The 27,939-nt window shown below is 38.8% G+C and overlaps 1 protein-coding gene and 1 long non-coding RNA gene across 2 annotated transcripts in view; one reads left to right on the top strand and one right to left on the bottom strand.

Annotated features, from left to right (window-relative positions):
• The first annotated feature begins 290 nt into the window (after positions 1–290).
• The window catches only part of ttc7a (tetratricopeptide repeat domain 7A), a 50,032-nt gene continuing 22,383 nt past the window's right edge, over positions 291–27,939 (top strand). Inside the window, exons 1-15 of the mRNA XM_028007996.1 lie at positions 291–1,145; positions 5,553–5,716; positions 5,843–6,011; positions 9,399–9,529; positions 9,598–9,722; positions 11,647–11,725; positions 12,701–12,870; positions 13,833–13,896; positions 14,026–14,163; positions 18,048–18,131; positions 20,882–20,986; positions 23,336–23,453; positions 23,583–23,640; positions 23,823–23,895; positions 24,782–24,942. Coding sequence (XP_027863797.1) covers positions 1,016–1,145; positions 5,553–5,716; positions 5,843–6,011; positions 9,399–9,529; positions 9,598–9,722; positions 11,647–11,725; positions 12,701–12,870; positions 13,833–13,896; positions 14,026–14,163; positions 18,048–18,131; positions 20,882–20,986; positions 23,336–23,453; positions 23,583–23,640; positions 23,823–23,895; positions 24,782–24,942 — 1,769 coding nt within the window. The 5' untranslated portion in view covers positions 291–1,015. The remainder of the gene's footprint in view (positions 1,146–5,552; positions 5,717–5,842; positions 6,012–9,398; positions 9,530–9,597; positions 9,723–11,646; positions 11,726–12,700; positions 12,871–13,832; positions 13,897–14,025; positions 14,164–18,047; positions 18,132–20,881; positions 20,987–23,335; positions 23,454–23,582; positions 23,641–23,822; positions 23,896–24,781; positions 24,943–27,939) is intronic.
• LOC114138612 (uncharacterized) lies at positions 1,129–27,348 on the bottom strand. Its single transcript, XR_003594250.1, has 4 exons — positions 26,757–27,348; positions 20,847–21,004; positions 7,373–7,642; positions 1,129–1,216 (listed from the first exon to the last, which is right to left on the bottom strand). It is a non-coding gene; the product is annotated as an uncharacterized LOC114138612 (long non-coding RNA).

Raw genomic sequence — 27,939 nt, 5'->3', positions numbered from 1 at the left:
AAATATATAATAATCATCATAATAAAACTGTTACTATATTAATAAAACACATGCAAAGCTTATGACTCTATCAACATTATTATGTGACAAATCTATATGTTTACAGGAAGCCTGTAAATTACTTTAATTTATTATTTATATTATAGATTTTATTGTCATTTAACTGCACATTTACAACATGCATATCGAGCAAAGGCTACAAAAATAATAAATAAATAAATAAATTCATTAAAACAAATAATAAATAAATGAATATATAATTAATACAAATAATAAATAAAAATGGGCAAAGTTAAAAATAAATGAATGCAAAATTAAGGGCTTCCTTAATTAAAATTGGAAATAATAAATGAATATAAAGAATTTTATCTGCTATTTGGAGAGGCGAATTTAAAAGTTGCCTCAAGTTCATGGAACTTTACTTAAAAAATTTTTAAAAAACTCAAAAATCTGAGTTTAAGTTGGCCTGGTTTTCAAGTAACAATCCTCAAACTTAAATCCATTTTGCTTTATTATTCCATCATATGCCTTGCTCACCTTTCTCCACTTCAAGTTTTTCCTTCCACTAAACTTTCCATTAAGAAAACTACAACTTCTTTTAGCGATAAGCGTGTTTTATCCTCCTTGTGGAGTGTAATAATATCTATTGTTTTAATGCAATTTCTCTGAAGTTTAAGACGTAAACTTTAAAATAAAAAAGATTAAAGAAAAAAGAAATCTGCAGTATTTCAATCTGAGTTTCACTTTTTAAACTGATTTGCTAAAATAAATAAAACTACTATCAATATTTTTAACACACTGAAGTGGATTTTGTCTTTGTTTCAACAAGTTTACGTTAAAAGTTTATAAATAAACCATAATAATCTGGATTTAGTTTGTTGTTTCTCGCGCCCGGACAGTAATGACCGACACCTCACCCCACCCAACCCTGCGCACTCAAACATCTCCTGGTTAGTCCGCAGTTACTCCCATCGTGTCCGGGGACTACGGCCACCACCACCGGGACAGAGCGGCCATGGCGTCCCGGCACTCCTTCAACCAGGTCCGGCTGGAAGCGGAGCTGGAGCGCTACCGGGCCGAGTGCCAGTGGGGCAAAATCCTGGCGCTGGTGGAGCAGATGCGCGCTGCGCGGATCCATGAGGACGGTGAGTGACCGCGGGTCGCACCTGGAGGCTGGGAAGCCGCTGCACGCAAGTCCCGTCACTTCCTGGTTGCTCTATTAACAGAAATACGATCAGTTCACTGTTAAATATTAGAGAAAAACAACCTGGTTCTCACCCATATTTAAATTTGAATTTATTGGAGCAGATTTTAGATAAAACATACACTGATATCTACTAATTGAAGCAGAAAGTTTTTAGAAATTAACTCACTTTGAAAGAAAAATTAAGGATTTCCTTCTGTTTGAGTTGATATGTATTATTTTGCAGTGAGCATACTATCACACTGTTGGACCTTGGACTCCAAACAAGATTAGTCGAAGGTCTCCTAAACAGATCTCCTCCTCAAATAACAGCTAAAACCTGTGAAAATCGTGCATCACAACTTGCCCTTTAAAGAAAACCTCTCCTTGGAAGTTTACAGTAAACACAAGAACAGTCTGTGTCACATATAAGCAAAAAACTCTGTCGTTCACTTTAATGTTAAACCAGATTTATCCACCAGCCTGCTAATTTTCCGCCTTTACACTCGAAATCATTCCACAAAAGAAAAGCAAACACACTTTTCTTTCTGCACCTCATAAAGCAAGGCTGAGGCATTTCACTAATGCACCTGCCTATGCAGAGTAAATATGGGTTCGAGTGTCCTGACTACAGGCGTCTGTTGCTGTGCTTACAACGGACTGGTGGTTCACTCAGGTGTTAAATTAATGTGCTATTACTGTGCGCTTGCATGGTTTTCATTCACTGAACCAGCAGCGAGTGTGCAAGGTGCACCAGGAGGAGTTGGCTTCAGATAGAGGAACTTCATGGTAGTTAAGGTGGTCATATATTAAACCTTCGCCCAACTCTGACAGCAATAAAAAGCAGCCATGTTGTTTCTGCTAGGTTTTGCGTCATTGTGTACTGTGGCTTTAAAAGGTTATGTTGAATTTTTATGATCTAAAGTCCAGAGAAAATATTGGAATGACTTTAAATTTGATTTTGGCAATATATTACTTTTAGGAGGAGGAAAAGCTAAACATTGCTGAAGAACGATGATTAAATCCTTTAATGTCCAACCCAGCCCAAAGTAGTAATAGTAAAGTTTTAGTAAACGATTTATTAAGTGGTTTATCCAGTCATAAAAAGGAGGTCAAGAAAACTGCTGTAATGTAAGTGTGCAGTAGTTGGTAGATCTAACAAACCAGCACCCTACAGGGGGGTTTAAAAGTTCAATCTGTTGGTAATTTTCCACTGTGGTAAATTAGAAATAAGTGTAATTCAGGTTTAACAGCAGCAACAGATATAGAGGTTCACACAATAAGTTCTTACAGCTGCAGTATGTAATTTTTATTTTTTTTAAATAAATAATTTTTTTTACATTTTTATTGAAACTGTCACCATATTGTGACAGTTTATCATGAGACAGATACTGTGTGAAAAAATTAAGCTCATCTGCCTTCTCCCAGTGCTAATGAGAAACAAACAAACCAGTCAAAGTCGGGAGGCGGGTCTTAGCGCTGTCAATCACCCTCCGTCTCCCAGGTTCTCCTCTACTTGCTCTTGCATACCATGTTGTGAATGCTCAGGCTAGTTAGCATGGTCACCGTTTATGGCGGATAAACGGCTTTCCTGTAACAGTAAAATTTTTTCTCTGTCATTAGCACATTTAGCAGCAAGTACATGTGGAAGATTGACAGCGATACGTTCTGCCTCCTCACTCTGATTGGTTGTTTTTGGTCAGGAGCGATTAATAATATCAGCAGCTCAGAGAGGAGGTAGAGTTCAATCTTTTCACGGATTATCTGTCTCATAAACTGTCTTGACATGTTTTAACAAATATAAAAAACAAATTTATTTTAAAATTACATACTCCAGCTTTAAAGTGTTAATAACAATATATAAAAAATAAGAATAATAATCATGATAATAGCATACTGTGATAAGACTGTAGCAGAAATTAATGTTCAGTTATAAGAAATAGTCATGTCAGATTTACGATCCAAAGGATGTGCAACTGAGTCGCTCACTTTTCCAAAAACATACAGAATGTGAAATGAAAGGAAAGTTTAAATATGGCGACAAAATCTGCAGATAAATGTTCTTTCAAACAAATAAAAAAAAGAATCAATAATTATTGGTGAAAGAAAAAAATTTGGTTGCCTGATAAACTTTATGCTCACAAACAACAGCATTGGTCTGGCTGTTAACTCCCTGTGCAAGCTGTCGGTTGTACCCGTGACATAAACTGTGTCGTCTTATGCAATTCTGCCTGATTCACATTTCCTTTCAGTGCTTGGTCTGGGCTTTCTCCCATTGACGGGGATTTCTCCAGTAGACCTTTAACTGGGCTAATCAACCAACAGAAGGAGGAGTTGTGAACACTGACATTGATTTTCTGCTCTGTTTAAAAATTAAAGTCTGCCTACGGTTGTAGTTTCAGTAATGGCCATTCCGTCTGTGTTGGCCATGTTTCCAAATATCGAGCAATTATACAAACTTCACATTTTGCTAATTTTTACACTTCCACTTGAGTCTCAACTGCTTCTAAAAACAGACCAAGCTCTTAAAGAAAACACCCAACCATTTTTTGGCAATAAGTTAATGTTTTTTCGTGTCTGGAAAAAGAATCATTTAAAAAAAAAATCTTGATTGTTAAATTTTAATGCGCTGTTACCTAGCAACCCCAGGTGTGCCCAGCTCATTGGGCAGGAATACTGGGACAAAAACACAGATTTGTGACACATTTATGCACAAACATGTTTTACTGAAGCTCAGATTGTAACAGACAAGAGGATGAAACATTTACTAGAAGATTTTTTAGTTAAAAATGACGCTATGCAGCTGGTTCTTCTCTTTGGTTTTTATAAAATGGAAATGGTTAGCCAGTGCCATAAAGTCAGCTTTTCACTACATTATATATTGAACCTAATATTTTAGGTTGTTTTGTTTGTCTGTAACTAATAAAACTGACTGAGAAACCTCAGAAGCACACATGCTACTCATAGGCAAAATCAGACTAAGGGGGGAAAAGTGATTTTTTTCATGCTTTTCTAGATCAAATGTTGGTTTTTTGCAGGATTTTTATTAAAAGCTTGAACAACATCAAAGTATGTGGCTTAAATATAAAGAAAACTCATATTTTACGCTAAAATTAGCCAATCAAGCCATTTGGAAATTGGAATTTGAGAAGAAAACATGATAAATACAAACAAAAGGTAGAAAACTAACATATGGTAGCCTGTAGCAACAAATTGAAGAGTAAATCACCATTTGGTTCAGTAAATGGGTGAACTCTGTGTTTCTCGCTGTGGTTTTAGAGGAAAACACGTACTGGTGTTTATCCCCTACCTTCTCCTCAGAGATAGGTTTCTCCTTGGCTGTGCTGATAAACGAACCAGCAAAAATGTCAAGTGTATCTGAGCATAAACACGGCTCAAAGAGCTGGCATCAGAACACACCCGGGCTGAGGGAGCTAAACAGGAAATCTTTACTGGAGTGTGTGTTCGTGTGTGTTTACACAGACAGAGGTTGGATCAGAGAATGGTTGTTTTTGCCTCTTTGTAAACCCTAATATCATGAGTTAGATTAGTTTTTACTGTATGTGCAGAATTCAAATGGAAGCTGTACTGAAGAGAAAACACTAGGACTGAAACGATTAATTGGATTAATAGTGATTAATCGGTTATTGAAGTAATCGTAAACTAATTTAGAAATCGATCAATCTTATATAGAATCAAAAAACGCCATCTGCTAAAAGAACAACACACTCAGAGCAGTAATTAGGCCAAAATTGCACAAAAAACATATTTTACATTTAAGATAAAATTTAAAAAACACCTTTGAAAGTTTTTTCTACCCAAAACTCAAATGGCACATTTTTTAGCTTTTGAAGAAAATCTCCTATTAAGCAACTCTTGATATCCAGTTAATAATTTATGAAGCTAAAAAATAATCAACAGATTATTCCTTAACTTTGATGTCAAGTCAAGTCTGAGCTTTTGACATTTTGATGTTAGAAATTTGTTTTTGTTGTAGATGCACCCTTTGCTATAAATTAGAAAGAAATGCTGTTATTGCACTTTAGCCAATAAATTGTTTATTTGTTTATTTAAAAAACTAATAAATCCAGTTACTTTTTTGCCGCTTTTAATCTAATTATAACATTGCTAAAAAGGCTTAAATGAAATGAAAAATCAGCAGCAATTGATTAATCAGATTGATTAATCTGATTAATCAATTATTAAATAATCATTGGTTCCAATCCTAGAAACCACGTTTCAGGAATGCTTCTTCTGCGCTTTGAGTTCTGGTTTTGATAAACTGAGAGAAGGTTTTCTTTGGCTACAGAAATGGATGACCTCTGACCCCCAGTTCATGCTTTTGACTTTCTTCAATCCCACGCTGCAGATGATTACGGCACGCTGCTGATGGCTGAGGCGCTGCTGGAGGAGTGCCTGCTGGAAAATATTCATCTTTTACGCAGCTCCACACCTTTAGCGGACAAGACTCAGGGCAGACTCTGCAAGGCCAAAGGTTACCTGAACACCATCCTGAGCCGAGGCCGCCTCACAGTGAGTCTAATCTTCAGGTCTTTTCAAATCATTTGGAAATAACTACCAGGAAATAGTTTGACAGGGAATCAAAACCTTTTGTCATGCCATCGTTGGTGTGATCGTGTATTTCTGGTTTCATTCAAGCCCAGATACTTGAATGAGGCTCTGCTGCTGATGGCCAAAGTGCACTACGTCCAAGGCCGGTTCCGGGACGCCCAGGGAATGTGTGCCAGGGTGGGTTTGGAGGAGCTGACCCAGGACGACCAACCCGTCTACCACTTTCGCCTACTGGCTGAGGCCTTCGTCATTAAAGGTACCTCACAATTAACTGGTTTGTTGCTCAGAGCTTTCATGAAACAAGCATCTCTTCAATAGGCTTTGCTTCAAAATCCCGTTGAGGCTGCAGGTTTCCCTGTTGCTTGAGCTCTTTTTTCTGCCAACATTTTTTCTTCTACTAAACCAGGTCTGCAACCTTTACAAACTAAAGAGCCATTTAGTTTGTGTTTTCACACCTGATATTCCAGTAGTTTTGGTTCAATTTGGGACTAAAATTGCAACATTTGTTACATTTTGTTGCTGGTGCAGTTCTCTTTCACACTGCACTGTGTGAAACAAACCAAACTAAGTGAAAAAACCTGTTCCCCTCCTCGCCTGCGGGGGGTGCTGCACCAAGAACCACTGAAGGAAACAACATAAAAAACCTCAGAAGACCCTGGGCGTAACTTTCTTCTTCACAAAATGTAAACAAAAATTGAGTAGTGTCAGATTTTAGCGGTTGTAGGTTTTTTCTTTTGTATTTGGTAAAATACCACGAGTCATTTCTCCATTTGTTTTAGTTGTATTTACCCAGAATGCCCCACACTGACAAATCCTGTCTGTAAATATGTTCCATCCAGAACTCCTCAAATGGCATCAATTTAGCTTCACTGGTTCAAATCTGTAAAATACAAATATACATATTAGCCGTAAGCCATAATCATTAAACCTAATAGAACATAATGCTGGAAATATATGATTTTGTGTAATTATTCTATATGAAATTGTAGTAAAAATGAAGGACGCCTGTGAGTGTCACCTCATGTTTATACTGTAGCGTTCATCAGTCATCTTTCAAGCCAACCTATCTATAAAAGAACAAGCAAAACCAAACTTCAGGCTCCTTTCCTGGTCGTTATGGGAGGAGTAAAACCAAATTGACCTTGTATGTGGATCTAAGATGCATGGCGAGTATTTTACGAGGCAGATGGGACACGGCTGGAAACCATCAGCTTGATTGGGTAGATAGTCGGGTCAAGGAACGCTCTGTGTTTTTCCAAGATCTGAGTCCTAAACTGAGCTTGTCACTGTTAAAGAAATCATATTTTTCTTGCTCTAACGTCGCATCAGAGAGTGAAATGTGACAGTTTTGGGATAAAGTTGTGAAGTATTTTGGTGTTTTGTCAGGGAGATTCGTCGCTACACTCCGATCGCCATAGATCAGATTCACAGAACACAACACCCGGACTCGGTGTAATCTCGTTTCACTCATCATCATTATGTCGTTACCACCCCCCTCTCCGTTTCCTGATGGTCGGACATGACCTCATGCTCATGAAACATTAAGGAATATTACAGCAATAACTGTCAGATTTAGATTTCCTCTGCTTGTTTTGATTCCCCCTGAATTATATTTACCGTTGGCTCTTTCTCAGGCCTCTCTATGGGATATGAAGCTAGCTGCTGTGGGAATCAAGTCAGACATGGATGATGTCTGATGGTTGGCAGCTGTCTGCTTATTTGATTTGGCTTGGCGTCGAGCCCAAGGCTGCTCAGCGCCTCTGGCTTCTTCCCGTCTTGGAAAGTTCTTGAACTCTTTGAATATTTGTAATAATCAGTCCAGTTTGGGCATCTGGTCTTCCAGAGACGTCAGTTTCCTCTCTGTTTGTGTATCCACTGTGTGGAGGTCTGCAAACACACACACAGAAGAAATAATGAACGTCTAAAGGTAAATTAGCATGCTAATAAAAGCCTGTTGTGTTTAAGACTGAAACGATTAATCAAATTAATCATGATTAATCGATTATTTAAGAAATCGATTACTTCAATAAAAATGCCATTTAGTGAAAGTACGACACAGTTTAAGCAGCAATTAAGCCAAAACTGTACAAAAAATAGATACATTTTGCATTTAAGATAAACAAACACATTTTTCAGGAGTTTCAGATATACTCTATCTTGGGCTGCCATTAAATATATCTTGTATTAATTAGTATTGTGCACTTTACAGTGATTTTGTTGTCATAAGCGTATGTTTGTAGCTGTGGTTTTCTGTGGTTTTCCTCTTTCTGCAGGTATAGGAGCAGACTTCTTGGGTGCTAATCTTGTCTTCTCTTTAGCCTTCTTTATTTTTCTTTTATTATCTCCCTCTTCCCTTATTTTAACTTTTTGACCCACCTCTTTGCTATTACAATGGAATAGTTTTTTTGTCCATCAAATGAAGCACCTGAAAGCCATATTACTGCACCTGTGAAAGTAAATCCTTAAGGGTTCTCCCTTGGCACTCAGACAATAATGCTGATTGCTACACTGCCAAAAAGAAATATGCTAAAAATAATAACAATAAAATAAAAAAACACAGATGATTACTGATGATTAACTACTGCATTGGAAGGGACCTTCCTTCTTAAATCCTATCAGAATAGCTAGGGTGTACTTAGTTTTTCACTCTCAGCTTTTGAATTCGCCTTTGTATACCTGAGGTTACATTTAAGTACATTTTGTACTTTCTGCTTTCTATGTCCATCAGTCCTTGCTTTGACTTGTGAGTTGAGGAAAAAAAAATAGAGGCAAATTTATTTTCTCGTTGATGCATCCAAACAACAGAAATAGAGGAAAACAGGAAGGAGTATGGAGTCAAAATTCAAATGTTCCAAAAGCTAAAACCCAAACAATCAGGAAAACAGAACTGAACATGCATAATGCGCATGCATGTTTCCGTTAATTAGTGAGAGGATTTAACTTTTTATTCCTTTTTGTCCATAAAAGTGTAAAAAGAGAACAAAACGAAGAGCATACGTTGGTTTTATGTTAGGGAAGAAGACAATTAATTGTCGATTAATACATTAGATCAAAATGAGCTCCAATCGATTAACTAATAACGTCCGTTAGGTTAGACCTTCTTTTAGTGTTGTAGTTTGGCTGCCGTCCAGCAGAGGGCGCCGCTGGTTATTCTTAAGCGGAGCTGTTGATCAAAGACGACGGCTAATATTTTAAAGAAGTTTTTTTTTTCTTTTTAAGAAGAACGGGTATTTTGTGAAGAATATAGTAAATAAAACATCTGATCCATACTCCAATCTGGAAGGTTGCGGTAACGCACCTTCAGTTGTTTGCCAACCATCATAAAAATAGAAGAAGACAAGATGGCGGCTACCCCATAACGGGAACGAGAAACTGCCCAGAGTATGGTGTGAGATGAAAAATGCTGTTTGTGTGATTCTTTTTTGAAATATAAACACTCAAGTTAATTTATAAAGTGAACAGTGCTTCATTCAGCCGAGCTGCATGACGGAGCAGCGTAGTGATGTAGTGACTAGGTTGTAGTGATGGAGGCAGATGATCGACTTTCGAAGAGAAAAATACGTTTCCAACTTTACATTTTCCTAAAAATGATAAATTTCTTTACATTCGACTTCCTCTAACTGTTTGGTCAACCATGTTTCAGGTCTTTCTCTGGACCACCAGACGCTGTCTGCCGTGTCTCGTATCCGTCTTTCGGAGAGAGAGGAGGAAAGTCTGTCCTGCTTCCTGAAGGCGTGTGACGCAGCTCTGTCCTTCCTGCAGGAGCTCGATAAGGTGAACCTTCACAAATGCACGGTTCGCATGATGTGCTGGCATGTTTACTAAAGAGTTTATGTTTTCAGATGGTAAGCACTCCACACGCCAAAATGGGCAAAGGCAGCCTCTTTTCTGCAGCTGGTGACGTTGACCTGGGCTACTTCCTGCAGGCAGCCCTGCAGAGCGCTTACCTCTGTCTCCTGCAGAGGGGGTGAGTGCAGCAGAAATCAATAAAATCTTACACTATCTGAAAAAGTTTTCACAAGTATAACATTTGCTTTTTCTAGTTTTACAGATGGAAGTTTGCAGTCTCACTTTTTTAAAAATGAGGGACTTTCTGCTAGGGCTGATTCAATTAATGGTTTCAGATTAATTGTATCAATCTTGGTGAATCAATCAATTAAATAATGGTCAACTAATTAAGTAATTGATTAAGTAACTTGGGAATCAGGAACCTTCTCTTTCAGAGGCTTTCTGACTTCTGGTCACTTTAATTGGAGACATTTTCTTTTCTTCAGACTTTTCGCTTAGACACTTAACATATTATACCACATCCATCCATCCATCCATCCATTTTCTTCCGCTTTATCCGGGGCCGGGTCGCGGGGGTAGCAGTTTCAGAAGGGAGGCCCAGACTTTGCTCTCCACAGCCACTTGTTCCAGCTCCTCCGGGGGAATCCCAAGGCGTTCCCAGGCCAGCCGAGAAACATAGTCCCTCCAGCGTGGCCTCGGTTTCCCCTTCCCTGGGTCTTCCCCGGGGCCTCCTATGTTATACAGCCTCTTCTTGGGCTGCCACCTTATCGTGGTGGAGGGGTTTGAGTATCCCAATGATCCTAGGAGCTATGCTGTCTGGGGCTTTATGCCCCTGGTAGGGTCACCCTAGGCAGACAGGTCCTAGGTGAGGGACCAGACAAAGCGCAGCCTGAAGACCCCGATGAGAAACAACTTTGGACTTTGTGTTCCCTCGCCCGGACACGGGTCACCGGGGCCCCACTCTGGAGCCAGGCTTGGAGGGGGGGCACAATGGCCAGCGCCTGGTGGCTGGGCTTTTTCCCATGGAGCCCGGCCGGGCTCAGCCCGAAGAGGAAACATGGGCCCCCCCTCCCATGGGCCGACCACCTATGAGAGGGGCCAAAGGGGTCGGGTGCATTGTGAGATGAGGTCAGATCCTCTGACCTCAACTGAGGCAAATTGATATTATACAACATTGGAAATATATTAAAATATGCAAGTAAATAAGTAATTCAGTTCCCTTTTAAATATGTAAACAAACATTTTATTGCCTGAAATGCAATGACATCATTTCTTCAATGTATGTCAGATCAGCATGTGAAAATCTCAACCGTAATCTGGTAATAATTTCCTGGGTGTACATATTTGTAGACAAACTGTTTTTTGTTTTTTTTTAATGCAAATTGTATATATTTTTTGTACTGTTCTGGCTTAATTTTTGCTATGAATATGTTGTTTCTTCAGCAAATTGCCTTTTTTGAGCGTGTATACTCAATTACTAAATTAGTTGATGATTATTTCAATAATTGATTCATCACAGTTAATCATTTCAGCCCTACTTGTCAATTAAACCTGGTTATTGAACCTCTTTTTATCATTTAATTTTAGCATTCAGAATAGTAGTTTAAAGGAGTGTATGTTGTATTTTTGCACAAACCTGAGTTTTGTTTGTTTTTGTACAGGAAATATGTTAGAAAGAAGTTGAAAAAGTATTTATCATGATATTTATTTAATTTCAAAAACATATTTAATTTAAAAAATATTAACAAGGATTTCTAAACCTTTGGAAGATACTTTTATGTGCAGTTTCATGAATTATTAATTTAAAGTTGCAGCACATTTGTAAAAATCTGTTTGCTCTTTCAATATGTAGAAAGAAAATAATGCAACTCTAGTTTTGAACCGGTAGGTGTCAGTGTTGCATTAAATAAAAAAAAGTCTATCAGCTCTCTCTAATGAAGGCCTGGTGTTTAGGATCGACTGTCAGTAGTTTTAATTTGATTCTCCATGTGTTAATGGAAAATGATTTCCTGCTGTTTTATGTTACCTGAAAACCGTTATGTGTTCATTTATTTTTAGTCAATCTTTAAAACCAAAGTATAAGCCCAATGTGTGTGTGTTAGTCATCTTGCGCAGGGCGCCCACCAGCTGCGAAGGGTGCTCAGGGTGGTGGAGTCGCGAGGGTCTCAGAGCTTCAGGAAGGTGAGGAACGCAACAAATGTCTCATGCTAGAATCATTATGATGAAAAAAGTTTAAAACAAGAATCTGGTGGGATTTCTGCAGGGCTGGCCGGTAAATCAATAACAACAGAAACATGATCAATAACAATAGATAATACTAACTAGTAGGATAGAATATTTACTGCACTATAGTCAAGAATTGCACAGCATTCTGGGAGATGGAGGCAGCTAATAGCCAGATAAGCAAGATTCACTACAAAAACACAAAATCTTACCAATAATGTTGGTCTAGTTTCTACTGCAAATATCTTAGTACACTTGAAGTAAGGCAAAGTAACTTAAAAGTAACTTTTCAGCAAGATATAGAGTCTCGTTTTAAGTAAATAATTTCTTAATATTGATGAAAAAGTACTTTTTCTTATTAGTAGATAAATTAACTTATAAAATTAGAAAAATGTCTTGTCATAAGCAAAATAATCTGCCAGTGGAACAAGCACTTTTTCATCAATATTAAGGAATTATTTGCTTAAAACAAGACTAAAACAGTTACTTTTATAGTTAGTTTTGTCTTATTTCAACTTTTACTTGGTAAGATTTTGTGTTTTTGCAGTGTTGGTGCCATCAACTAACTCACATTTTGGTTAGTTAAATAGCTAAAATAACCTTGCTGGGTACCAAGCAGTTTCAAGTCCTCCTCCGCACCCAACTTTGGTTACCTAGCAACAGCTTGCTAACTAACTGGCACAGCAGCAGTTTAAGGTTTTGCCACCCTGCCTCAACGGCTTAAAAATACAAAACACAATAGCGAGAATTAAAAACTGTGGATAAATTTATGTAACACATTTAAAACAAACCAAAAAACTAATCAATAACTATCAAAATCAGCTAATATGAAATGCTTATATTGTGATAAGTTTGCCAGCAGTATCGCCCAGCCCTAGATTTCTAACTGAATTTGTTGCAGCATTAAAAACGTGTTTGTTTTTTGCATGCCAGTGTGCAGCCATGAAGCTAGCGCAGGTGCTGCTGAGCTCTGTGAGCGAGGACAGCTACTGGCCCCCACTGGGGCCCCCGCCCGCAGTCTGGCTCCAGAGAGAGGGAGCCGCCGCCTCCAAAGACGCCATGTACCCCACCTTCAAACCGCCTCAACGCTACGCCACAGACTGGTACGCCTCCCCTTCATTTCCCAGGAGTCTGAGTCTGACCTGAGGACCTACAGAGGCCTCAGTATCTGGGTTTAATACTTCACTGATGCAAGGTTATTACAGTTAACTAAAATTAAAGCAAAAAAAATTAAAGTGAGAAAACATTTCTGATAACTGAAAAAGAAATTGTAATTAATAGGGGAAAACTGTAACTTACTGGAACTATGCTGTGGATTTATAAAACTAACTAAAATTTACTGAAGTTTTGGGTGTAATATTCTTAGTTTTCTTGTTTATCAATCTATTTATTAGCAATTTTAACTGATCTGAAATAGATTTTTTTATTTCCCTACACAAGCAGTTTACGTCAGCCAAAAATACTTGGTAAGATTTTGTGTTTTTGCAGTGCTGGATCAAAACAGACATTCTTTCCCATCTTAAAAGCACAATCTTGTTATCCGATTCGCACATCAGACTCATTGTCTGCTTCATTTCTGCATTTCGCTCGTTGGAGGGATCCTGCAAACATTGCTCAGGCCCCCACGAGCCATACTTAGTCACCGCCACATGACTAATCCTGCCCACACTATCATAAGTGAGGATCTAAATCCATGTCTCAGATTAGCAGGCGTGGAGGAGCCGAATTCCCCCCGGAGGAACAGCCGTGTGTCAGCGTTGATGATTGCTTTTTATCTTCACGTAGTTGTTTCATAAAAGGTTGTGATGTTGTCTGCGGGATTGTGTCCTTCAGTAGGACATGAGTGTGTTTGTGTGTGTGCGTGTGTGCGTGTGTGTGTGTGTGTGTGACATCTGAGATGATGCTGTGCAGGGATACACCCGCGGTGGTCCGTATTGTGTTGCAGCCCCACAGGTGAAACAGAAACCAGACACTGTCGGTAATCCGCAGTCCGTCTTTGTTTGTGTTTGTGTGAGCAATAAACTTCCTGTTTTGGAGCTTTTCCTGTTTTTATTTTTCTTGGCAGCTGCTTCTGTCCACAGGACGTGGTGGAGGAGGCTGTGTTGCTGCTGCTCATCACAGAATCAATGGTGAGACACACACACACACACACACACACACACACACACTCCCATCCTTCACTGCATGGTCCAGCTACAGCAGCAGGACAACATCCAACAGTCTCTTATAGTCTGATTTCTGTGTTTTTGTATCAACAGACGAGCGGGGAAGCAGTAATCAGCCGACTGCCGGACCAGGCCGAGGCTCGCCAGACCAGCCTGCAGGATGCCACCTCCGTCTATGACCTGCTGTCCATCGGCATGGCCAGGAGGGGGCAGTACGCCATGCTCTCTGAGGTGTGGGAATAAAGTCATACTCTGGAGGTCAGAGGTTTCTGTTTTCAGACCCTTCTGCTTCTTCATAATCCTACCGCAGGGAAATTCTCAGATTAGGTTTTGGTTAAGTTTCTGTTAATAAAATAATGGATAATTTGCATTTTCAGTGCAGCAGTGACAAATATATGAGATCTGTTTGGCTGCAAGTTCTGGTATCAAACTGGATGATACATATTCTCTTTGTTTTACACTGTAAAAACACAAAACATGACCAAGAAGTTTTGTCTAGTTTCTTGTGAAAATATCTTAGAAAATTTGAAATGAGACAATAACTTGCAAGTAACTTTTCATTAAGATACAGGAGCTTGTTTGAAGTCAATATTTTCTTAATATTTATTATTAAAAAGTGCTAGTTACACTAGAAGATTTTGTTTCACTTGTAAAATGGGTGAAAAAGTTAGCTATTGGAACTAGTACTTTTTTCATCAATAGTAAAGAATTACTGATTTAAAACAAGCTCCTGTGTTCATGAAAGTTTACTTGTAAGTTAGTTTTGTCTTATTTAAAGCATACTAACATATTTTCACTAGAAGCTAAACCAAAATATGTAGTCAGATTTTGTGTTTTTAGTGTAGGAAGCTCAAACCTAAAATAGTTGAAGTTTTGACACCAACTTACATTACATCCCACATAGTGCCTGCAAAGTACAGCAAAGAATGTTGAACTACAGGAAATTTATTGCATGAAATTATGAGTTTTTGAAGTAAATTTTGAAAAAACGTACTTAAAATAGCCTTCATCGGTTTAAGTTTTACAGAGCAAAACAGGAAGAAATGCCATGTAACTATCAATGCCGGTTGTTGAAAGTTGCATGAAACAAAAAGACGTTTTTTCCAGCCTGTTCTTTAAAAATGAGAGCAGAATCCAGGCTCTGTTGTTTCATGAGTTTGCCTCTGGCAAGGCTGATTGATGGAAGCATTGATCGTTTATTTCTGACAACATCTTTTCCAGGAGCCGCGTTTCTGCAAACACTTTTCCAGAAAACCAAAACACACTGACAGAGATACAATGGAAGCATCAAGCAAAAAAAGAGATCAGTTGAGTCCAAATTTCAAGCCCCTGACACAAACAGTCACCTCAGACCAAACCAAATTGTTTAGGACACACGTGTCAAATTCAAGGCCCGTGGGCCAAATCTGGCCCACCGTAGCTTTTTATGTGGCCCTCTAGTTTCAAGACTAAACATTAAATGTGCTTAAATATGTTTTCAATCAAATCAATGCAGTTTTTATCTGCCAACTTATAAAAATCAGTCCCTCCAGATTCTTGAGAATTATCATGGAAATTCACACAGACTCAACAAATCCTCGCATTTTTTCTGCTAATAGTTGGGAGTTTATTGCAGAATTACCTCAAAAATTGTTAAAAACTTTATTTCTTGTGCTAAACAGCTGCCTCAGCTTTAATTGATGTCAGATTATAGTCCATGATCTGTACAGCGAGTAATAAAAAGTCCCATTTACCATCGTAAATGTGCAAATATTTCCAAATTAGTACCACAAACATTTTGAGTTTTATTACAAAAAAATTACAAAAAGAATCACGAAATTCTGGAGGGACTGAAAAGATGTTCAGTAATATTTGATTTGAAGAATTTATATTTTAAAAGTTTGTCAAATAATCTTATCAATACATTCTGGCACAACCGGCCCTTTAAGAGCATTCATGATCTGGATTTGACCCAAAACGAAAATGAGTTTGACGCCGTTGGCTTAGGAGGTTCAACAACAGCAGCAACTCTGGAGCCAAATAGGCAAATTATCAACCCAGGAAGAATTTCTAACTGTACATTTCACAAAATAAAAGAAATTACTTCCACATTCTTTAACTTCGACCTCAAATCAGCAGCTGGACTTGGACACAGTTTGGTATTCCAACGCAAAAATGATCCCGAACTGACATAAAAACTGGTTTTAGAAGGGATCAAGCAGGCTAACATTGAGCTTTTGGTTTTACGCTGAACCCAACTGAAAATGAATGGACTGTAATTAAAAGTTTAAGAAAACCAAACGCTTCACAGATTCTCTGCCAATCCTGACCAGAGCAGTGGCAAAATATCCACCCAGAAAATTGCAATTTAATTAAAAAAATACTTTCTTCATCCCAAATGGAGTTCAAATGTCAAATAATCCAAGTATTTTTGTCTCCTTTCTAGTACAAACATTTTGGTTCACTTGAAATAATACAAAACTTATGATATAGGAGCTTGTTTTATGTTCATAATACTTAGATATTAGTTCCATTGGGAGATTATTTCACTTATAATACGGGGGAAAGTCTTAAGTGAAATAATCTGCCAGGGGAACCAGAACTTTTTCATTAATATTAAGGAATTATTGACTCTAAATAAGCCTATGTTTCTTGCTGAAAAGTTACTTGTAAGTTAGTTTTGTCTTATTTAGATATTTGCACTAGAAGCTAGACCGTTTTGTGATTTTTGCAGTGTGAAAGCCTGGATCAGGGTGAGCATGTACCCCACACTGTAAATGGATACCAGAGTTAGGTGGGAGAGGGGGGGAGGGCTCATGTCTTTTCCATTTAGAGCATAATATTTAATCATAACATCAGGCGGACCTCATTTCCTGCTTGACTGACAACCTCTGACTGAGCGAAACCCCACACATGTCAATCACATCATTGTGCAGTGAAGCAGCACAGAGTGGGCGCTGAGCGCTGACTGACAAGCACTTTCAAGCTAATTTACTTCAGGAAGGACATGACGTAGTCAAAACCTCTTAAAGGAATGTTCTCTGATCAGAGGTGGGATGCAGAAAAGTACAAATATTTTGTTACTATAGTTAAATACATTTCTAATGCATTTGTTCTAAACTTAAAGGTGAACTATTACACTTCCTTGAACAGGTTGGGATGAACTGTGGCTGATAGAAAATATGTTCATTACATTTTTTGCATAAAATCATTCTTAGATAATGAGATTTTAGTCTGGTCAGCTGTTTTAGGGCTCTGTCACTTTAAATCCAAATAAGCTGCTGCTGACCCCCTCCCCCCAACTCAACATTTACACTTGCAGGTGAAAATGGCTGCAAACAGACGCACAATTATACAAGCATACCATCTTTGAAAAGCAGAAGTGGAGCCCCCTGCACAACCAACATAATGCAGCAGGTGGTTTCTAAATGATAAGTCGGCAACAAAACACTTGTCTTTTCCAGCAGCCATTGTTCAGCACATATGTACATTCTGGACATATGTCAGGAAATACATTCAACAAATGTACTTTAAGAAATCATAATTTCACACAATAAATTACCTCTAGTTAAACTTTCTTCTGTATGCTTTGAAGGTACTGTGTGTGATGTAATGTAAATTGGTGTCAAAACTTCCAACTGTTTTAGGTTTGTACTTCCTACACTGCAAAAACACAAAGTCTGACAGAGTATTTTGTGTTTAGCTTTTAGTGCGAATATGTTAGTACACTTTAAATAAGACAAAAATAATTTACAAGTAACTTTTCATCAGCATATAGAGCTTGATTTAAGTCAATAATTCCTTAATATTGATTTTAAAAAGTGATAGTTCCAGTAAAATATTTCTTTCACTTTCATTACGTGAAGTATTTTTAAGAGTATGTACTTATTTACTTTTACTCAAGTAATAATGTTAATGTGGGACTTTTACTTTAGCTAAACCAGTTTAATTTATCTCCATAGTGCCAATTTACAACAAATTCAGCAAATTGTGTTACGATACAGTACAGTATGCTCAGTCAGCTATTCAAAGTAGTTAAAAGTTTCTACGAAAAGAAAAGAGTAAATTTTTAACTGTTTATTTGTACTTTTAAAGTTCCTGAGCATTCTGCAGCCTGTCTGTGTGTTTGCTCGCAGTGTCTGGAGCGAGCCATGAAGTTTTCATACGACGAGTTCCACCTTTGGCACCAGCTGGGCCTGTCACTCATGGCGGCCAGAAAGGTGAGCTCATTTCTCCTTATGCACCAACATCCACGTCCCGCACGTGCAGCGAATAGCTTAGTGGACATTTTATACTGCATGCACTGCAAAAACACAAAATCTTACCAAGTATTTATTTGGTCCAGTTTCTACTGAAAACATTTTAGTAAACTTGAAATAAGACAAACTAACTTAGAAGAATCAAGATATAGGAGTTTGTTTTAAGGAAATAACTCTTAATATTGATGAAAAAGTATTAGTTTTACTGGTAGATTATTTCTCTAATAACATTGGAAAATGTCTATTTATATGTGAAATAATCTCAGTGAAACTAGTACTAAAAAAGTATTAGTTTTTAATAACTATTTAAAAAAGCTTAAAACAAGTTGAGCTCATATATCTTGCCCAGCAGGTTAATGCTGGGGCGATTTTAACTATTTAAATAACCAAAATGTGAGTTAGTTGATGCCACAAACACTGCAAAAACACAAAATCTTATTTCTGGTAAAGTTTCTAGAGCATTTATCTTACTACACTTGAAATAAGACAAAACTAACTTTTTAGTTAGAAATGGAGGCTTTTAAGTAAATAATTCCTTAATAATGATGAAAACGTTCTAATGGATTATTTGACTTATAACAAGACATTTTTCTATCTGGCAATAGAGCTAGAACTTTTAATGTACTTTTAAGTTAGTTTTGCGTTATTTCAAGTGTAGCAAGATATTTGCACTTGAAACTAGACCTGAAATACCTGGTAAGATTTTGTGTTTTTGCAGTGTGAATTCAATCTGAAACATTGCAATGCTGTTAGTAGAATAACTCCAGTTTCCTCCCCTCATGTCTCTCTCTCTCTGTGTGTGTGTGTGTGTGTGTGTGTGTGTGTGTTGGTTTGTTTTTGTGCAGCAGAAAAATTGATCCTTGCTGTGCGATAAAGCGACACCTCTGATCAATGGGGATCTCTAGAAATAGTCTTCCCCCTAAAAGGAGAGGGGGGCCGCCTCGGTGTCGTCAGATCCGCTTTTATCCCGGGCTTGCCCTGCTGTGTGTGTGTGTGTGAGTGTGTGTTTGGTCCATTAATGATCGACCTACATGTACAGTCATGGCCAAAAGTATTGAGAATGACACAAATATTATATTTTCACATGATCTGCTGCCCTCTGGTTTTCATGTGTGTATGTCAGATGTTGTCATCACATACAGAAATACAATTGCAATCATATTATGAGTAACAAAAGCTTTTAATGACAGTTAGAATGAGTTAATGCAGCAAGTCAATATTTGCAGTGTTGACCCCTCTTCTTCAGGACCTCTGCAATTCTCCCTGGCATGCTCTCAATCAACTTCTGGACCAAATCCTGACTGATAGGAGTCCATTCTTGCACAATCAATGCTTGCATTTTGTCAGAATTCCTAGGTTTTCGTTTGTCCACCCGTCTCTTGATGATTGACCACAAGTTTTCAATGGGATTAAGATCAGGGGAGTTTCCAGGCCATGGACCCAAAATCTCTATGTTTTGTTCCCTGAGCCAGTTAGATATCACCTTTGCTTTATGGCAAGGTGCTCCATCATGCTGGAAAAGGCATTGTTCATCACCAAACTGCTCTTGGACGGTTGGGAGAAGTTGCTCTCGGAGGACATTCTGGTACCATTCTTTATTCATGGCTGTGTTTTTAGGTAAGACTGTGAGAGAGCCGACTCCCTTGGCTCAGAAGCAACCCCACACATGAATGGTTTCAGGATGCTTTACAGTTGGCATGAGACAAGACTGGTGGTAGCGCTCACCTCGTCTTCTCCGAACAAGCTGTTTTCCAGATGTCCCAAACAATCGGAAAGGGGATTCATCAGAGAAAATGACTTTACCCCAGTCCTCAGCAGTCCACTCCCTGTACCTTTTGCAGAATATCAGTCTGTCCCTGATGTTTTTCCTGGAGAGAAGTGGCTTCTTTGCTGCCCTCCTTGAGACCAGGTCTTGCTCCAAGAGTCTCCGCCTCACAGTGCGTGCAGATGCACTCACACCTGCCTGCTGCCATTCCTGAGCAAGCTCTGCACTGCTGGTAGCCCGATCCCACAGCTGAAACACTTTTAAGAGACGGTCCTGGTGCTTGCTGGTCTTTCTTGGGCGCCCTGGAGCCTTTTTGGTAACAATGGAACCTCTCTCCTTGAAGTTCTTGATGATGCGATAGATTGTTGACTGAGGTGCAATCTTTCTAGCTGCGATTTTTTTTCCTGTTAGGCCATTTTTGTGCAGTGCAATGATGACTGCACGTGTTTCTTTCGAGGTAACCATGGTTCACAGAAGAGAAACAATGATGTCAAGCACCAGCCTCTTTTTAAAGTGTCCAGTGGTGTCATTCTTACTTAATCATGACAGATTGATCTCCAGCTCTGTCCTCATCACCACCCACACCTGTGTTAATGGAGCAATCACTGAAACGATGTTAGCTGGTCCTTTTAAGGCAGGGCTGCAATGAAGTTGAAATGTGTTTTGGGGGATAAAGTTCATTTTCTAGGCAAATATTGACTTTGCAATTAATTGCTGTTACGCTGATCACTCTTTATAACATTCTGGAGTATATGCAAATTGCCGTTATAAAAACTGAAGCAGTAGACTTTGTAAATATTAACATTTGAATCATTCTCAAAACATTTGGCCATGACTGTATTAAGTGACTGTGTGTCTAAAAGGGTCTGTTAGGGCTGTGTAAGCACAGTTGATATGTGTTTAATGCTCACAGTTTGTCATTCGTTCTGGTGTGTGTGTTTCACAGTGGGTCGCCGCTGTGTCTGTGTTGAAAGAATGTGCCAGGATGAGACCAGACGACCCCTCGCTGCCCCTGCTGGCCGCTAAGATCTGCATCGGGCAACTGCACTGGGTGAATGCATCCCAACACCTGCATGTTAACATAAACCTGAAATGAAATGCGTTCAGAAAGCACTCAGATTCACTGCAAAAACACAAAAGTGAAGCCTGGTGGCCCGCCAGGCTTATAATATACTGGGGGAAACCCTGCTTTGCTACAAATGATCAAGCTATCACTAAAGAAATGTTGCTATTGCATTTTAGGCAACAAAATGTTGATTCTTTTCTTCATTTGAAAAGAGAATTAAATTGTTTATTTGCATTTTATTTTATATATTTCTAATATTACATTAAAAGTCTTAAAATGTTAAATAAAAAAAGCTGCAGAATGTGACCATTTTTGTATCCCATTAATCTTTGACAATGTGTTCTTGTTTATCGCAATAATTTCTGGGACAATTTATCGTCCAGCATAATTTATCGTATCATCATACGTCACAGTGAAGGCTCACACAAAATTCATCTGAAGTACCGAAATTGGCTCTCGGGTCGAAATAATTCGGCGCAGCTTTGTGTGATGCGTTGTGTGATTGGTCAGAAGTTTTCTGCCATGTTTTATTATTCATCCAGAGCAGAAAAGTTGATATGTTGGGTTAGCGTCCTCTCTTTTCTCCCTAAAAGAATCTCATCCATAAATAAAGAGTGGAATCAATGGATGCAGAGACAAAATGAGTCGGGAAGAGAAAGTGAGGCCAGATTAGAACAGAGGAACCGACAGGCGAATGGAGACAGCGCATCTGTTAGTGGCTGGAGATCATGGCAGGCCAGAGACACTAAGGAGCTTACAGTTTTAATCACAATGGGACACTATGGCCATAGTGCAGAGCGGCATTACAGAAATGGGCCACCGCTCTCCACCGTCAGCTCCACCGGACAGTCTAGGCTGTAATCTGTCCAGCGACGTTATGCTCCTTAAGCCAGCCCACGTGAAGCTTTCTGAACATCGCTGAGGTTTCTCTACAACTCCATGAGATATCTGCAGCAGGACTGATGACTGCAGGACTGCAAGCAAAGCTGCTTTTCTAAATTCCTGAAGAGCAGCGCTGCAGATCTTCACATCAGTCAAGAGAGAATAAACAACAACGGCGTAATCCTCCTAAGATGTTCCCGGACAGGCTGTGCAGTAAAATGCGGGATTCAGAGAAACACAGACGAAAAAGGATGAAGGGGAGCACGTCATTAGCGTTAGCGTTACCCCCTTAGACCCACCGTCCCCACCTGCCTGTCCGCCAACAGTCGCAGCTCTCAAACCATATGGCACACTTTCTCCCTCGCCTGCAGTCTGCTCCTGCTGCTGCCTGTGTGTGGGCGAGTGTGTGTGTGTGTCCTTCAACAAACTCTGCGCTGTCCTTCAGCTGAATCTGTTCAGACTGTCCCCACACTAAACTCCCAGCAGCCCCAGCCCATCAATACTTCATTCCCTGCTGCAGCACCATTTGCTGCACAGCGGAGGAACTTTATTTGTGTCGCACCTTTCGCACCCAAGGTGATTCCAAGCTATTTAAACTGTGTTGCATGAATTGAATTGCATGCATCACTAGGCCTGTCATGGTAGGAAATTTACCTGGAAGCCAAATTATAACAGAAGTTATTGCGATTAGTATCCAATAAATCAACTAATCTGATGGTAAATTATAGAGAAATCAATAATTTACATTTGCATGATTATTTTTCTCTCTTTCTACCAAAAACTGGATGACAAAAAACTTCAGCCTGGTGTTTTGTCTCAACTAGCAAGAGCAATTTTATTTACAGAGACTTCATAATTAATTTTATTCGTTGTTTCTATTGCCTTGTTTATTTATTTTGGATATAATCTTCCAGTTCCACTGTTAAATGTTCATTAGAATTAAAGTTTATTGATCTTTGAGGATGAAAATGGTCTCAAAACAATATTATTATTTATTGACAGGCATAATTGGTAACTGAGGAAATGACAACTTGGAGCAAATCTAATATACAAAGAAACTTTATTGTCCATCTATGTGGAAATAAAACGCTTTCATCCAATCACAAAACTTGAGAAAACCTTGATCATTTCAAAAATAAATCAACAGATCAGCCATACGATTTATTGATGTCAAGCAGAAAGACCTGAGCTTTTCACATGTTCTTAGGATTTTGTAGCTGCAGATGCATCCTTTGCTACAAATGATCAAGCGTTAAAAAAAGATGCTTTTGTTGCATTTTAGGCAATAAAATATTGATTTTCTTATTTAAAAAGGAATCTGAATTATTCATTTGCATTTTATGTGGCACTATTTGTATCCGACTCATTGTCAGAATAATCGATTAATCGAATACAAAATAATTAAAAAGTCCATGTATCGAAGGCTAAATGTGTCTGTGTGTTCATGTGAAGTTCAAGGAGGCGGAGAATCTGTCGAAGCGCGTGGCATCGATGGGAGAGGAGGCGAGGGAGTTCCTCCCCAGGGCGTACCTGGCTCTGGGACTCAGCTTCAGCCTTCAGGCCTCTGAAGGTAAAGTCTCACCTCGTCCTCAGTCTGTCCACATGAGTGTGAATCTGTACGAACGTATATCTGGATTTGTTGATTTTAACCTTTTGTGTGACTCGCTAACCTTGATTTGTTTTTGTTTTTCTTCTTCAGCCACTCTGTCAGCTGATCGGAATGAGCTCAACAAAAAAGCCCTTCAGGCATTAAACAAGTATGTGTTAGTTGTTTTCATACCCTTTTATTTATTTGTCACTATTCTTGTCATAATAAGCAATAAATCAATTAATCGCAATAAATTAAAACAAGCTCAATATGGTTCATTAAAACTGGATGATTTCAGGAGCTGATGTTTAGGAGTTTGTAGAACATAAAAACTATGCCTTTCCTCCACAGAGCCAATTCATTAGACCCCCAGGACGCTCAGATTTCCATGTACCTGGCTCTCCAGCTGGCCCTCGTACGCCAGGTACAAGCAAGCCTTTAAGCAACGTCACATTGCTGCGTTTTCATAACAAATGTGTGCAAAACTTTGTCTACTTTCCATTAATGCCGAAAAAAACACAATTTTGGAATTGTGAAGTTTCCATTAAATTAGAAACAGAATTAAAATGACGTGTGAAAAAGTTTGTTCCTCAATAAGTCATTAAAAATATTCAGCGCCATCATCCTCCTTCCACTTCCTGTTGTCTTCTTCAACGTTTCTGCCAGTAGTAACATCCGCTTGTTGATCATGTGATGCAGAGAAACTTTCTATTGCAGTTTTGCAACTTCGACGTGGCCAAAAACCAAGCGGCAAAACTTTTTATCAACAAACTAGAGTTTGTTTTTTAAATTGTCGTGATTCCATTAAGCAAATTTATTTTTGAAATGTCAAATTGAGCAACTATACAGTGGAGACACAGCTGACAGCTGCGTTTGTGTTGACCACAAAACTGCGCTAAGTGAAAGTTTCAATAAAAAGTTTTGCCGCTAAGATGAGGTGGTTTTTCAACCGTATCAAGATTGGATATTTTGCAAAACTGTAAAGGAAATACTTTTTTTGTTATCACACGTCGCATGATCAACAAGTGGATGTTACTACTGGTGCAAACCATGAAGAAGAAAGGAAGTGTCAGGAGGATGATGGTTTCTTTTCATTTCTTTTTTGCTGCCATGATTTTTAATGGCTTACTGTGTGAACATGCTTATCCACATGTAACTTTAATTTAATTTCTTATTTAAGGAAAACACTGCAATTGCAAAGTTTTGTTTTTTCAACATTAGCAAAACATTGACAAAGATTTGCGTACATTTGTAACAAACGCAGCTACAGCGTGTTGACATTTTACCTGAAAACCGTTTTGCTTTTCCAGGTGTCTGCAGCCATGGAGCCGCTACAAACGGCTTTGTCTCTGCGCGCCGATGACCTGCTTTCCCTCCACCTGCTGACCCTGCTGCTGAGTTCCCAGAAACATCACCGCCACGCCCTGGACACCCTCAGCCTGGCCCTCAGCCAGCATCCAGACAACTTCAAGTAAAGCAAACACCTGCACCCACCCAATCACACATCAAACAGAAAGAAGTATTATTGGAAAACCGTAGAGAATAAATTTATTTTTGTTGTTTTTGCGGGTGTTTGTGATGGAAAGCAGCTCCAGAGCGCGGCGCAGGGAGGGCCTGTCCTGACAGAGAGCTCTCTGTAGGGATTGGGTGTCTTGGCTGCACTATGGTGGAAACCAGGCGCACAAACACAGGCGCCGTCTCGACGCCTTATTTAGACGTGCCAGAGTGGGAAGCCTGCATTGCAGCACCGATGCCCCTCATGCACCCTCACCCTTTCACCGCTGCAGTTCTGACAACAATCCTGCTTCAGAGGGACGTGTCGCCTTGCATTGCAGGCATCGATTATTTTAGTAATACTGACGATTAATCAGATATAAAAAGGCCACATTCTGCAGATTGTTCATTTAATCACTCACATCTTTTTCATGCAATATTAGAAATAATACATTTAAAAAAATACAAATAAGCAATTCAGTTCCTTTTTAATACAAGAAAATCAGAAATTTTGTTTAAAGTCCAGTAACGTAGCATCCTTTAGCATATCGTTGATCATTTGTAGCAAAGGATTCATCTGCAGGTGAATAAGTACTTCTGACATCAACATGTGAAAACTAAGGCCTTACTGCTCAACTTTACATCAATACAGTTTACGGCTGAGCTGTTGATTTATTTTTGGATTAATCGATTAATAGCTAGATAGCAAAAGGTGACTTAATAGAGCATATTTTTACAGAATTCGAACTAGGTGAAGCTAAAACTGCAACTTGAGGAGTTCTGGGTAGAAGATAAAACATTTTGATTTAATTACTGCTGAGTGTGTTATTCTTTTCAGCAAACTGCCTTTTTATGAGTTTATATTCCAGTTAACAATTAGTCGGTTACTAAATTAGTTGATGATTAATCGATTCATCATGATTAGTCATTTCAGGCTAATAAGATTTTAAAAGATTTTGTGTAAAAATAAAATAAGAATGAATTCTAATCCTTATCCTAGCAAAAGGTGCCTTTAAAAATATGTATTTATTGAATTTGAACCAGGTGAAGCTAAAAACTGCCACTGGAGGAGTTTTGTACAGATTTGGTTTAATTACTGTTTTAAGTATGTAAGAGCAGCAAACTGCCTTTTTATGAATCTATATGCTCCAGTTAACAATTAATCGGTTGCTAAATTAGTTGATGATTAATCAATTCATCACAATTAATCATTTCATACTAATTAAAGTCTAAAAACGTTTTGTGTAAAAGTAAAATAAGGTTGAAATCTGACGAGATCCAGTGATTATTTTACATTTACCAGTTTAAACACAGATATTCTGTGGTAAATGTTCCTCACAACAGAAACTTCAGAGAGCTAGCCATGATTTTGTTTTGCTGTGAGCTACTTTTGTTATATTCTGATGTACTTTCTGTCGTGATCATTTCTTAATTGTTTATTTGCTGTTATTTTTGTCATGTTAGTTTATTTTTTGTGTTTATTACTAAGCCACTAGAGGAGTTCTGGGTAGAACATCTTTATACTGTAGTTAACGATTAATCGATCACTAAATTAGATTATTATTTGAATAATCGATTAATCCGATTAATCATTTCAGCCGTACATGCATCTACCCTGTGTATATGTTAGTTTATTGCAACATTTGCAACTATAACTGATTTAATAAGTAAAATAATGACAAAAGTTGAAGGCGTTTTTCAATAAATGTTGTAAATTTTGCAGCGATATTACAGTATCTGTCTCTCTGGTGTATCACGGAGCTGCAATAACACAAGGAATGTGCTCATTACCTGATGAGGATGGACGTGTGCAATAAAACCTGCCAAGGCCGATCCTTTCACACTAATATGGCAGCATGTTGCATCATTCCTCTGATGCGCTTTCAGAGCGCTGAAAAGCATTTCGTATCACGGCCATTTGGGGTCAGTGTTGTCCTCCGCGGCCCCGGCACAAACAGATGGGTGACTGTCAAACATGCAAGTGGGAGAGAGATTGGTGGAGGGAGCAGAAAAACAAAAAAATTGATGAAATAACGAAGGACATCAGAGCCTGACAGGAAGCGTCGGAGAGGAAGGGAGTGGGTGGGCGCTTTTATAACCGCACAGGCCGATCCTTTTCGCTGCATGTGCAGTCGGATGAGGAAGTCTGTTCCCAGTCTGCCTGGATGCACAGTCACACACTCGGAGACGCGCACACACATTTTACACCTCCTTGGTGGAGACACTTGACTGCTTTGACCCATTTAAGAGCTCTTTGCCGGGCTCGGCCAATCACGTCGCTCGCTGCGCCAGGAATCCCCCATTGCCCCGGTAACCGTGAGGTCGCGCCGGTAGAGCAGGCGGTGGTTGTCGCGTCAACCCGTTGTTACGGTTCTGCAAAAAAAAAAAAAAAAAAGGATGTTGAGTCAGAGGGAAGCAGGGAGAGTGACATAACTGAGTCTGACTTGAAATGTTTTGTTTCATGACTTGCTTCACTTATAAGATTATAAATTTATATAAATAAATTAAAAACATGAAATTTAGAATAAAAATCGGAAAGAAAACAAGATATGTCTTTTCTTTTCTGCTGCATCAGGGTTTGACACCGTAAACTCATCAGATCACATTCATCAAACTCAAAGCCCGGGGGCTAAACGTGGCCCGTCATAGCTGATCCTCTGGCCCTAAATTAGGTCAATCAGTCCCTCCAGTTTTCTGTGGTTCTGTGGAAATTCGCATTAAAGTCAACAGATCCCAGCATTTTTTCATGCTCGTGCATAATTGTAAGTTTATTGCAAAAATTGTGAAAAACATCCGGTTTAAGTGATGCTAACTCTCTCCTGTAGGAGGCAGTATTTCTTACTTTTACGAAACTGCTGCCTCAGCCTTATTTCATGTCTTATTTGTGATCAATATGGCGTCACGTCATACTTACATGCAAATATCTCAAAATCACTGATTTTGATTGCAAAACAAATCCCCAAAACAATCGTAA

This window comes from Xiphophorus couchianus, chromosome 22 (genome assembly GCF_001444195.1).
Source record: "Xiphophorus couchianus chromosome 22, X_couchianus-1.0, whole genome shotgun sequence".
Lineage (NCBI taxonomy): Eukaryota > Metazoa > Chordata > Actinopteri > Cyprinodontiformes > Poeciliidae > Xiphophorus > Xiphophorus couchianus.
The sequence above is the reverse complement of the archived record's forward strand: the minus strand, read 5'-3'. Positions and strand labels throughout refer to the sequence as shown.